This window comes from Brassica napus, chromosome C6 (genome assembly GCF_020379485.1).
Source record: "Brassica napus cultivar Da-Ae chromosome C6, Da-Ae, whole genome shotgun sequence".
Lineage (NCBI taxonomy): Eukaryota > Viridiplantae > Streptophyta > Magnoliopsida > Brassicales > Brassicaceae > Brassica > Brassica napus.
This window is the reverse complement of record NC_063449.1, coordinates 17,480,111-17,493,811: the sequence shown is the minus strand read 5'-3', so window position 1 is coordinate 17,493,811 and position 13,701 is coordinate 17,480,111. Positions and strand designations below refer to the sequence as shown.

General features: G+C 35.8%; 2 protein-coding genes across 3 annotated transcripts; one reads left to right on the top strand and one right to left on the bottom strand.

The window, feature by feature from the left end:
- The first annotated feature begins 1,968 nt into the window (after nucleotides 1-1,968).
- On the top strand, nucleotides 1,969-6,585 carry LOC106347257 (phosphoenolpyruvate carboxylase 1-like). Of its 2 annotated transcripts, none has more exons than XM_048760693.1 (10): nucleotides 1,969-2,099; nucleotides 2,273-2,453; nucleotides 2,536-3,015; nucleotides 3,105-3,327; nucleotides 3,406-3,509; nucleotides 3,730-3,820; nucleotides 3,895-4,049; nucleotides 4,124-5,122; nucleotides 5,549-5,935; nucleotides 6,013-6,585. In XM_048760693.1, exons 2-10 carry the CDS (start codon nucleotides 2,286-2,288, stop codon nucleotides 6,298-6,300), a joined length of 2,895 nt encoding a protein of 964 aa, XP_048616650.1. In that variant the 5' UTR covers nucleotides 1,969-2,099; nucleotides 2,273-2,285; the 3' UTR covers nucleotides 6,301-6,585. The 2 variants fall into 2 exon arrangements, with proteins under 2 accessions (XP_048616650.1, XP_048616649.1); XM_048760692.1 differs by having other exon boundaries at nucleotides 2,039-2,099; nucleotides 2,270-2,453.
- A 2,056-nt stretch (nucleotides 6,586-8,641) lies between these two features.
- LOC106347260 (TPR repeat-containing thioredoxin TTL1) lies at nucleotides 8,642-11,799 on the bottom strand. Its single transcript, XM_013786776.2, has 6 exons — nucleotides 10,672-11,799; nucleotides 10,404-10,599; nucleotides 9,803-10,321; nucleotides 9,524-9,728; nucleotides 9,343-9,449; nucleotides 8,642-9,259 (listed from the first exon to the last, which is right to left on the bottom strand). The coding sequence occupies exons 1-6, from the start codon at nucleotides 11,502-11,504 to the stop codon at nucleotides 9,107-9,109; spliced, it is 2,013 nt and encodes a 670-aa protein (XP_013642230.2). The 5' UTR covers nucleotides 11,505-11,799; the 3' UTR covers nucleotides 8,642-9,106.
- Nucleotides 11,800-13,701: the final 1,902 nt, after the last annotated feature.

Here is a 13,701-nt window from a genome sequence, read left to right as displayed (position 1 = left end):
CGATCTAGCCTAGAAATATATTTTGTTGTAAACGTTTATTAATTTTAAAGTATAATTTGTATAATGTTTAGAAATAAACATCATTTGTGTGGAGCTTCAATGGCCGGGATGATTACGAGTTTAGACAAGTTTATTGAGTGATTTAGGAATTAGGAAGTTTCGGCATTCGAGACAATGAGCTGGATCTCATATTTTCTGGGACATTCGCCAAAGGGTGAGAACAGCTCTTGGTTCTCACTGAAACTGAATCCGGATGTGTTGGAATGTTGGGTTAAACGAAACTAATTAAAAAAATGGTTAATAATTTGAATTATTTTGTACCAGTCGATTTGTAATAGGATTAAAATCCTGGTTTTCAGCTAGATTAATAAAGTGTATATTAAAAAAAAACATGATGCAGTAAAACAGTTCGTCCACTATCGGCTATTGTGAACGAACTGCAGGCCATTCACAAAACTAACTGAAGTACGTGTTCTTTATCTATCAAATGATCATTAAGAAACTTTAACTTTTCACTTGTTACAATTGTTTCACTGCAGTTCTTTTTTCAAATGAAAGGAATGATAATTATTGGAATTCAGTTACAAAAAAAAAAAAAAAAAAAAGATAATTATTGGAATTTAATGGAATTGTCATTATATTTGTTCCAAAATCCTTTGATGTGGAATAAATTTTCAGATAAATGTTTTTTGTTAAATGACATGAAAAATATAGACTGATATCAATAATCTTTTTTTTTTACTCGTGGACATTTTATGGAATACAAAAGAATTAAACATTCATAAAAAAATATTCCACAAAAATGCATTCAATTTCACCCTAATAATGGAGTCAAGAAACTAATAAATAAAATAATACTAGCCTTTTAAATAATCAAGAAGAACGATTACAAATCTAATAACATACATAATTAAAAACATGAAATACATCATTGAATAGAAATCATTGAATATAAAATTAATTTGGAATACCTCCCTCTAAGTTTAATGTAAAATCCATGTTCAAAAACGCACCCAGATTAACGATTAAATGACGGTTAAACGTTACACGGTGATACACCGCCGCGATTTCATCTTACTCGGCCAGAAACACGGAGAAATTCTTGTGTGGGTTATTTGGTTCAAAATCGTTAATTGAACTCTAAAACCATCATATATTGTTGCTATTGATAAAGACTTTAAGTTATAACTAACCAAATCACCAAAAAAATGATGAATTTTGTTGAAAAAAAGTCAAGACGACCATAAAAATTAGGGTTGCATGCGAAAATAGTTGATGAAGAAGAGAATGTGTAAATTACTCTGTTGCCTTTCATTAATAAAAAACACAAAACACTTGAAATGTATATTTATTATTCGAACCCATGATGTTTAGAATTTAACCACTAGACAACTAATATAACTTGATTTTATTTACGAAACATAATATATATAACAATAAATATGATAAAATCTTTTTAAAAGCTCTCTGAATACTCTCCGATATTTTTTTGATTTTTAGTTAACTTGCTAGGTCTAAGTGCACCGCACAAGTTGCGTCTAGCGAATTTTTTAAGAAAATGTAAAAGTAAACCCTCGAGAAGAAAAAAAAAAAGAAGAATTTTTGTAGATGGTCGGTTACACACTTAAATCAAAAATAAATAAAATAGTAGTCAACTAGTTAAAAGTTAGGTTCAGAGTTCAAAGATTCATCAATCTCCATGCCATGACACATGTTCTTCTCAAAATAAAATCAACTCATTATTATTTGGACATATGTTTAGTCAAAAGAGTAAATTTTTCTGAGCCCAGGTAAAAATACAAGAGAGAGAAACTGTAATAGTTGATCAGAGTCGTTGACAAAAAAAAAATTGTCCAGAGTCATTTGTTTTCCTAAAAATGTAATTGTGCAAGTCTCAGTTTTTGACGTCACTGATTATTTAGAAACTATTCAATGAATATTTAATTATAAGGAAAAATAAAATAAAATAAAAACCAGCAATCACAGAGAATCTATCCCCCTCTATATATAGACACGTAAAGCCTTGTAGTGTCTTTACCTCTCTCTCTCCCTCTCTCTGTATCTGATCCCTCCACAACTGGTTCTTTTGCTCTAAACTGGTTAGTGTCTGAATCTTTCTCATCTGGGTCAGGCTCAAATGACCTAAAGTTTGCTTTTTTATATTTTCTCTGTCCCATCGAATTCCCGATTTCATCGGCGAAATCACAGTCATGTGAGTGTGCAGATCTTTTGGATTTGATTTCGCTTTCTGTTTGTTGTTTCCTTTAAGAAGGAAGTAGGAAGACATGCCTCATGGGAAGCTAGAGAAGATGGCATCAATGGATGTTCATCTTCGTCAACTGGTTCCCGGCAAAGTCAGCGAAGACGACAAACTCGTTGAGTACGATGCTCTGCTTCTAGATCGGTTCCTCGATATTCTCCAAGACTTGCACGGCGAGGATCTTCGAGAAACTGTACGTTCTCTCTACCTTTCTGGATTTGATCATGTTGTTTTGAATAAAGGTTTTTGACTTTATAAACTTTGGTTTCCTATAGGTTCAAGAGCTTTATGAGCACTCTGCAGAGTACGAAGGGAAGCATGAGCCCAAGAAGCTAGAGGAGCTAGGGAGTGTTCTAACCAGTTTAGATCCAGGAGACTCCATCGTCATCGCTAAAGCCTTCTCTCACATGCTTAACTTAGCCAATCTCGCTGAGGAAGTGCAGATCGCTTATCGCCGTAGGATCAAGAAGCTCAAGAAAGGTGATTTCGTTGATGAGAGCTCTGCTACCACTGAGTCTGACCTCGAAGAGACTTTCAAGAAGCTTGTTGGTGATCTCAACAAGTCTCCTGAAGAGATCTTTGATGCTCTCAAGAGCCAGACTGTTGATTTGGTTCTGACTGCTCATCCTACTCAGTCTGTGAGAAGATCACTGCTTCAGAAACATGGGAGGATAAGAGACTGTCTGGCTCAGCTCTATGCTAAGGATATTACTCCTGATGACAAGCAAGAGCTCGACGAGGCTCTACAGAGAGAGGTAAAAGCCTTCTTCACTATTGACTTACTTGAGGTTTTACAAATCAATCCTCAGGGTGTAATGCATAAGTTTGGTTTCTTTTGGTTAAGATTCAAGCTGCATTCAGAACAGATGAAATCAAGAGAACACCACCAACGCCTCAAGATGAGATGAGAGCTGGGATGAGTTACTTCCATGAAACTATCTGGAAAGGTGTTCCTAAGTTTCTTCGCCGTGTAGACACTGCTCTCAAGAACATTGGGATCGAAGAACGTGTTCCATATAATGCTCCACTGATTCAATTCTCTTCTTGGATGGGTGGTGACCGTGACGGTACGTTTCTGTAAGAACCTCTTCTCTATTAGCTTCTTAGCTCTGTCATTGTGTTTACTCTAGTCACAATATTTGTAGGTAATCCAAGGGTTACACCTGAAGTCACTAGAGATGTGTGTTTGCTAGCGAGAATGATGGCTGCTACTATGTACTTCAACCAAATCGAAGATCTTATGTTTGAGGTTTGCTTTCGGTTTCTCTTTATGGTTTAGACTAATATTCTCTGTTCTTAAAAAATATACTATGTTCAATATCTTTAGGTATTTTTATTAGTTAATTAAAATGATTAATTGCAATTTAAAAAAAATTAATTGTATGTATTGAAGTCTAAAATTATTGGAAATTGGTAAACAAAATAATATATAAACGCCCTGATTCATTTTTTCATGTTTCTTTGGTAAGTTGTCCATGTGGCGTTGTAATGACGAGCTGCGTGTGCGAGCCGATGAACTTCACGTAAACAGGAGGAAAGACGCTGCAAAGCATTACATAGGTACGATACAGAACCTATCTTTGGAGTATTTTTTATGTCTAATCTTTAATTCGGAACCGTTCATTCATTGTCAGAGTTCTGGAAGTCAATCCCTCCAACTGAGCCATACCGTGTGATTCTTGGTGATGTAAGGGACAAACTCTACCACACACGTGAACGTGCTCGTCAATTGCTCAGTAATGGAACCTCTGATGTCCCTGAAGAAGCTACTTTCAACAACTTGGAAGAGGTAATTTTATTGCAATTTAGACCCCTTTAGTTCCCAGTTTTGATTTGTTACTAAACCAATTTTTTTTGCTGTAGTTCTTGGAGCCACTTGAGCTTTGTTACCGATCACTATGTTCATGTGGTGACCGTCCAATAGCTGATGGAAGCCTTCTTGATTTCTTGAGGCAAGTCTCAACCTTTGGACTCTCTCTTGTTAGGCTTGACATAAGGCAAGAATCTGACCGCCACACTGATGTATTGGATGCTATCACCAACCATTTAGACATCGGATCATATAGAGAGTGGTCTGAAGAGCGCCGCCAAGAATGGCTTTTGTCTGAGCTAAGTGGCAAACGTCCTCTTTTCGGTTCTGACCTTCCTAAAACCGAAGAGATCGCTGACGTTCTCGACACGTTTCATGTCATAGCCGAGCTACCTTCAGACAGCTTTGGTGCTTACATTATCTCCATGGCAACATCTCCTTCTGATGTACTAGCGGTTGAGCTTTTACAGCGTGAGTGCCACGTCAAACGGCCTTTGAGAGTTGTTCCGCTTTTCGAGAAGCTAGCTGATCTAGAAGCAGCTCCGGCAGCGGTTGCTAGGCTCTTTTCTGTTGACTGGTACAAGAACCGGATCAACGGTAAGCAAGAGGTTATGATCGGTTACTCCGATTCAGGCAAAGACGCTGGTCGTTTGTCCGCTGCTTGGCAGTTATACAAAGCTCAAGAAGAGCTTGTGAAGGTCGCTAAAGAGTACGGTGTGAAGCTAACGATGTTTCACGGTCGTGGTGGCACGGTCGGAAGAGGAGGCGGACCGACACATCTTGCTATATTGTCTCAGCCACCGGATACTATTAACGGTTCCTTGCGTGTCACGGTGCAAGGTGAAGTCATCGAGCAATCGTTCGGAGAGGAACATCTATGCTTTAGAACGCTTCAGCGTTTCACCTCTGCAACACTCGAGCATGGGATGCATCCTCCGGTTTCTCCTAAACCGGAATGGCGCACACTGCTCGATGAAATGGCGGTTGTTGCGACCGAAGAGTATCGGTCTGTTGTGTTCCAAGAACCTCGCTTTGTTGAGTACTTCCGCCTGGTAAGAGTATTGCATACTCAACTCAGAATCTTGAAACTCACTTTCCGACATAACCTTGAAACTCAAACTCACTTTCCGACATTATCTTAAAACTCAAACTCACTTTTCAATGTAATCTTATATGTTTGTTTTTTTTTTTTTTTACAAAAAACATAATAAATTTTGATAATAAATGTATTATTTTCTATATTTACCAATTCTTCATAATTATAAAATAATAGTATTTTTAAAGATAATAATTTTTTGGAAATTTTCAAATCTCCATTATTAACTAATAAAATTGCATAGACAACTTAAAAATATGCATCTTTAAAAAATAAATTTTGTATTTTAAAACATTTATATTTTAGGAACTGAGAGGAATAAATTAGACTTACTTTGGGACATAATCTTAAAAATCACAAGAATCTTATGAAACCTGTGCAGGCTACACCGGAGCTAGAGTATGGTCGTATGAACATAGGAAGCAGACCTTCGAAGAGGAAACCAAGTGGCGGCATAGAATCTCTCCGTGCGATTCCGTGGATCTTTGCTTGGACTCAAACGAGATTCCATCTCCCTGTATGGCTTGGATTCGGAGCAGCGATTAAGCACGTGGTTGAGAAAGACGTCAAGAACCTCCACATGCTTCAGGATATGTACAAGCATTGGCCTTTCTTTAGAGTCACCATTGATTTAATCGAAATGGTGTTCGCTAAGGGAGATCCAGGTATCGCTGCTTTATACGATAAGCTTCTTGTTTCTGAAGAGCTATGGCCGTTTGGTGACAAACTCAGAGCCAACTTCGAAGAAACCAAGAAACTCGTCCTCCAGGTTTAAATAAAAACAGAGCTTTCTTGATTTCTATGTTATTGTTTTCTTTGTTGTGAATGCTGTTCTCTGTTTTGCAGACGGCTGGACACAAGGATCTTCTTGAAGATGATCCTTACCTGAAACAGAGACTGAGACTTCGTAACTCTTACATCACAACTCTCAATGTCTGTCAAGCTTACACGCTGAAGAGGATCCGTGACCCGAGTTACAATGTGACGCTACGTCCTCACATCTCTAAGGAGATTGCGGAATCGAGCAAAGAACTCATCGAGCTTAACCCGACTAGCGAGTACGCGCCTGGACTCGAAGATACACTCATCTTGACCATGAAGGGTGTCGCTGCTGGTCTACAGAACACCGGTTGAGTAAAAACAGAGATGAGTCTCCACTCTCCTTTTAATATTCCCTCTAATAATTGGAAAATGAAAAAAAATTGCGGTTGGATTTCTTGATTTGTTTTATGTAATCCACCGTCAAAGTGTCGATCTTTGTGTACTAATAACTCTTACGAGATCATGAACACATGCTCTGTTTTTCTCGGATGCAACAAAACAGAGCGGGAGAGAATCTTCTTGTTTGTTTCTCTTACCAAGCGGTTTGATTTTGGTTCGGCTTGATTCAAATAATAAATAATAAACCATTTTGGTTTAGTTTTGCCTCGTAGTGCTTTTGTTTGGTTCGGTTTGACTGTTTTTTTTTTTTTTTTAATTGTTTCGATTACGGTTCTTTGTCCTTTGTCGTCTACTCAACTTTCACACACAGGCCCGTGCCTGCCATAGGGCTGATGAAGCAAGAGCTTCAGGCCACAAAAAAAAATATAATTTTTGAGGCCACATTTTCAAAATATTAATATAGCTGAGTGGTTAAAAATATTGTTTTTGACTTCTTAGTTTAAGTATTTTTTTTTTCTGTATTGTGATTTTTCTTAAACTATTAAATGTCTCTGTTTTTATATTATGTTCACATTGTATTTATCTTTTGTTTTGGACAATTGATTTGTTATTTCTTTTGTTTCTATTATCTTTGCTATTTATAACCATTTGTTATCATTGGGAGTTTTCTAATCTCCATCAATCATTGCATATGAAATTATAGAAAGTAAAGAAGAATGTAATGTGATTGAAGGTGTAAGTGAGAAAGAACTAATGTTAGAATATAATGGTTCAAAAATATTTTTCTCTAAAACCTTTTAACCAAAAAAAATGGTTCAAGAAACTACTAAAATGTTATTTATTATTTGTTAAAAACACTAAACATTATAGGTACAGTATCAATTAATAGTCTACTATTCATCTAAACTTTTTATGCAGGACTAAACAAAAATATGTTTCTCTTAAAAATAAAATATTGTATATAATATGTTGATAAAAATATCATTAAATAGCATAGGCCACTATTTATAATTATGCTTTAAGCCACAAAATATATTGGGACGGCACTGTTCACACATGTCGACTCTTACCAAAAAAAAAACTTTCACACATGTCGACTGAGTGCCGTATGTGGTCCCGAAAACGGCAGACATGTTTGCTGAAAAGAGGCCGTTGAAAAAGAAAGTGGTGCAAAGAAAACGACACGGTGTTTAGGTCTCGTCTATACTCTATAGACACGCCTTGCATTTTTCGATTCGGTAACGCCCCAACGGCTGTATTTATTGCCGGGAATTTATAGCGTACATGTACGGTATACCTGTTTTTTACTAAGACGTACTTTTATGCGTAATAAGAGTACATTTTTAGTTTAACTCTCATAGGTCAAAAAGTTCACACTCGAAAAAGTCGTTGGCTGACAGTCACGCGCCTCTCAACTGATTTTAAAGGAAGAAAAAGATATTCAGAAATATTTTTGCTAAAAGTTGAAGAAGGCCAAAGAAAATGATTATCGACAAAAGGAAAAATACTAGTATAAAATTCAACGAATAAATAGGTGTCAATAGACCACGAGTACAGGGCACCGACTACAACCGGGGCAGTATAGCACCGGCCAAACGACCGCAAAGTTCATAACTTTTCTTCATTTTCAGTTGTTCAAAAAAAAAGAGAAAACTTCATTTGATAAATTCTTTTAGTTTATTTTTACAAAAATAGTATTCAAAAAAAAAAATGATCGGAATAGATTTTATTAAAATTTAAATATGCATTCATACCTTTAAGATTAACTAATATAGATTTATGATTTAGAGTTAATAGGTAAAGTTTTGGAGATAAATTTCAAATTAAAAAAAAAAAAAAAATTGAAAAAAAAAACTATTTTGATCATTCTATTTTTGAAAGTTATTTTTGTGACAAAAACTTAAAAATAGTTATTCGAGAGAATTGTCAAAAAAAAAAAAATTATCTTTATTTATGAGCGTTATGTTAATAATTATTTTCATTTTGCTATAAGTTATTAGATTTTCTCTGCTTCTCAATCCCTTAAAGAGTGGCAACTTACATAATTAACAACAGTCGCTTGTGGCACAAACAAAATCAGTCTCTAATTAATCCGTTTCTCCTTTTTCTGTACAGTAACGACTAAAGTATTATAACAAACCCAACTTTTATATCAATCACATTTCTCCCTTTCTTTAATAGAAAGTTAATAATAACAGTCAAATATACTATTTAATTACAAAAGTGAGATTATATACAAAATTGTAGTATTTTTAGATGGAGTTATTCATGAATTTGGTTAGAATGTACGAAAATAAAATGCAATAGTAGAAAATGAATAAAAATTATGTTATTTATTGATGAAAATGTTGTGAAAAAGAAGAGAACTAAAATGACAAGATGGTTCACTTTCTTTAACTCTAAAAGGAAAAAAAAATGAAGGATCAGAATAGTCCTCTTTTGCCTGTTTCAGTAAAGCCCCTTTCTTCAGTCACGTACAAACTTCTCTTATGTACACAAAGTAATCTCCAACCAACCAGTAGCATCATCTCTCAATACCTAAACAAGTGAAACTAGAAGAAGGAGCCTATGCAGAGAAATTTGAATGGAAAGAAGGGAAGAGAGACAGATCACAGGGCAATAAAGAGGGGGGGAATGAATGAACAAATCATAAAGAGCTGACACACTACACTAATGAGGTTCCCTGGTTATGAATCATCTTCTTAAGAAGTTAAGTGGGATTATTGGAGAAGTTTCACAAGGGTAATGAGGAGTCCTAGAAGAGTGATTCTTTCTAGTATTAACCGCTATAGTGCCTCACAGAGTACTCCAATACTTCTTTGCTTGGACAGACAATCTCCTTTACTCGAGTACCGTTTTTGTATATCTTCACTGTTGGTACAACCCTCACGTTCTCTGCATTACCTATCGAAGGACATTTATCGATGTCCACCTAACCCAAAAAAAGATAGGTTTAGAGACAATAGCTTCCTAAGTTAAATTATTATAAAATACTATTGAGTAATGTAACTTTACCGTGAGGAAGTGTATAGAAGGATAACGAGTACATAGCGAGTCCACAAATGGAGATAACTGCTTGCATTGATGATCAGAGACCGTCGAGAAATGTATAACCGAAACTCCTGTATTCAATAACAAGGTATCAAGAAAATATATCAATGTAAGAAGCAGACAATCATATGTCATCTCTCTTTACCTGGTAGATTCATGGCAGCTTTAAACTGTTCACGGCTATAAACTTCCTCAACTTCACCACCAAACTCCATATTCAAAACTTCTTCTCCTCGAGATTTCTTCAATGCCACTTGAGCATGAAATAAAGATTCAGCAACTTCCTTGTCATGAGGTAGTTCCTTCCTCAACGCTTCATAATCACTCACTGCAGCTGCCCATCTCTCCATCTACAGTTCAAAAGAGAAAACCTCAAGCACAAACTACAAGCCAAACTAATCGAAAGAACCGGCTTCTTATGTACCTTGTTATTACAGGCAGCTCTCCTAAGAAGAGGCTTTGTGTAACGTGGTTGGAAACGCAGCGCTTGGTTACAATCTTCAACCGAACGTTCCCACATTCCAAGCTTAAACCAACAAGCTGCTCGGTTGCAATACAAAATAGCGTTGCACGGATCAAGCCTAAGGCCTTCTGCGTAAGCTGAGCTAGCTTCCGTGTATCTTTCCGATTTATAAAGATCGTTACCACGAACACGAGCTCTAGCAACCAATGTAACAGTATTGTGCAACATGGCAACTTCGTTGCTCCGTGGATCGATTTTGCTAGCTTTCTCAGCAGCCATCACTGCGTTTTCAAACCTTCCTAAAGCCATCTCGATGTGAGCTTTGACAAAGTACGTATAAGCTTCACAGGATATACCAGAGAACCGAGTCTGCGAGCAAGATGCTGGAAACGGCTCTGCTCTAGGAACTTCTAGAAGCTTTGAGTGTGCATCATCAAGGCGGTGGAGTTTCAAGAGTGCTTCTACTTTACACATACCTAGCTGCATTTTTAAGAGTCAAAGACACAACATTTGATTCCGGTTCTGATTCTATCTAATCCGACATTAAGTAGAGAGTTCTTACCTGAGAAGAAAAGTCAGCTCCAGAAACAATAGCTGCATCTGCTTCCATCAAAGCAGCTTTCCAATCACCGAGCTTCCTCGCATCTGCACATTTGCTCATGTGGTTCTCAACTGCTTCAAGCTTCCGCAGCTCCATAGGATCTGATGGTTTCCCAAAAAGACAAAGATGCTTCCTTGCACTATCAACCTGTCCTAATCTGCGACCAAGACACAACAATGAAGTTTCAGACAAAGCAGCAACAGCTTTTGAGTTTCACACAAGAAACTACCTAATAAGCAAAAGAGCCAAACGGTGATGAGCTCTTCCATAGTTTGGATCCAATCTCAAAGCTTCTTCACACTCCTTCACAGCTTCACCGATCCGAGACAAACCCGTCAATGCGGCGGCACGGTTGCTCCGGTAAGCCGCGTTTGTCGGTGATAAAGCTATTGCTTTATCGTACAGCTTTAAAGCCTCACTGAACAGACCTTTCTTGTACATCTCGTTGCCTACTCTCTTCACTTCCTCTGGATCCGAACCTACTGCAACCGGACTGCTTCTGCTGGAGCCACCGACAGTAACCGGCGAGCTCAGTGCTTGTCTGGTGGAGATGGGTTTCGCCGGAGAGACACTGCTTCCTCCTCCGCCTCGCATTATGCTTCCGTGACCGTACGTTCCCGTGCCGGATCCGAGAACGTCGCTTCTCGAACGGCTTTGTGTCATTCCGGTGATTTGGATCTTACCGGAGGGACAAATGTTTCCGGTGGGAAGTACATTCGCCGCCGCCGTAGATGGAGAAGTAGCAGAGGAGGAGGAGGAGAGTGGTTGTTGTGAGTTTGAAGTAACCGAGTCCGATCTCGAACCGGATTGACTACCAGTAACCGAACCGGATCTTCCGGTAACCGGAGCATGTCTAATCCGACCGGTTACAGATCCGGAAGAGCTAGAACTGCTGCTACTTGTAGTGGTGGTGGTTGTAGTGAGTCCACGTGGCTGAGAACGAAGCGGAGAAACCGGCGAACCGAGATCCAGCTCACGAAAGTCCGGTTTATTGATGTCGGAGGTTAATGAACCACGGAGACGGTTGTTAGATTCAGGAACCGGTTTATCTGAATGTGACATTTTTTTAAACCGGTGAAGAAACGAACCAAGTGAATGATCGAAGAGGAACTCTATAGAGGTTTCTTGGTATTAGCGTCGTCACTGGAGACGGCGAAGAGTGGAGATGAAAGGAGGATTGGATACTCTGAACAAAGGCATGGGAAGGGAAAGTGAAAGAGATGGGGATCTCGTGATTTTTAAAAGGGTGAAGCAAAGAATGGATGTGAGTGTCTAGAGAGAGAAAGTGCTTGTTGTTGCTAAAGAGAGAAGGTTCACAGAAGGAGAAGAGGAGTGAAGATGGAGAAGCAGACCGAATATTCACAATTAAATAACACATAAGCATATATTTTATTTTATTTATTTCGTTTGAAAGAAAAAGGTTAAATTATTTTATACGAGAAAAATAAAATAAAAATTATAATGCTAAAGGTGTTAATCTAAATTTAATATATGACATGATTGAATTAACGAACTTTTGAAATCGTGGATCAAATTCTATATCATATAGTTCCAAATAATTAATGTTGCATGTTGTAAAAATATTAAAAGTCGGAAGCAAAGTTAATAATACATTCTAAATTAACCGGATTAAATTTAGTAATCATAAATATGTCTGTTTTGTGTTGAGTAGTAATACAAATATATATATATATATATATTATATATTAAAACAGAATTCACGAATTTGATTTATGTGTGATTTTTTTAAAAATTGACCTAATGAATTTATTCCTAGAAAATCATGTTACATTTAATCTCTAATCTTATCATTTAAATTTTGGACCTACCATAAATTTTTATTAAGTTATTAATAATTGGATTTAAACAATAGATGATCCATTAGATTTATAGATATAATAAAATAAATAGATATAATTTAATATTGTAATATTATACCCCCGTATATTAAATATTTAAATATTTATCGATGTTAACTTTTAAAATTATAAAGATTTTTTTTTTAAATAACAAAAAAAATATTATCTAACAATGATTAATCTTTACTACCTTAAACCAATTAAACCAATAGAAACAAATTCTAAACTATATAGTTTATTTTAAAAATTAAACAAAACTAAATGTATAATTATTTACTCGATAATATAAATCTATGAAGCAAAAATTTTAATTTTTAAAAAACTTTTTAAATTTGTGAAATGTTATAATATCTTTAAATATGACAATAAAACAATATTTTTCTAATCTTTTTATATATATAGTTACGATTTTAATAATAAAATAATAATCCGAAAATATATATACAGAAGAAGATACAAATATATGTGAAAGTTTGAAACAATCTATTCAATGAAAAAATATACCGTAAACTTATTATATTTTAAAAATTGATAGACACATATATATTATAATATATACTAACTTAGAATTAAAAGCAAAATATTTATATAAAAATAAATAAAACAAAAATCTGCGTGGTCGCGCGGATCGAGATATAGTATTTTTTATAAGAAAAAAAATTATTCGCCCATTTTATAAGATCATATTATGAGTAGGAAATAGCTATGTATTAAATGGTGTACAAAGAATAACACTTCTTTTTCACTTATTGCTTCACGAGACATGTTTATAGTTTTGTCTTTTGCTTTTATCTTTCAGTTTTTCTCTTTATCGTTTAATCAAAATATTGTTTTATGAAAATCATTAGTATATAGTTTATATATTGTAAATAAGTATACATAAGAAGAAAAAAATCGCTTTTGGTACTGTTCCGTTTTCTGTACTTTGGTGCTTATAACATATCCTAAAGGCCAACGCATCCAGGTCCGGGGTTCGAATCTCAGACTATGCAATTTATTGCAGAATAAAGAAAATCCAGGTTTCAAGTCCCGGAGAGACTTACATGAGATCTTCAACATGGTGCAAGTAAATCCAGTCAGGCGTAGATCTTCATAGGATGGTTCAGGTGATGCAGTTAGGCGTAGATACTCATAATACAGGCAGTATTGTCGGTTGTCAAAATCATCTATGTAATCTTTCTCATAATTGTAATGTCATAATAAATCAGCGTTAAAAAAAAAAAGTCCACTCGCGGCTTATGGGAAGTGACGTCAACTCTTCTAGACAATATATTGTGTTGTGTCCTAGAAACACAATGTCGATAACAAGCATGTAATAATACATAATTTATTTTATATCTAACTGTTTTTTTAGCATAAAGCCTTTGTTTATTTCTGGTTAGGTCAATTTAGAGTTGATT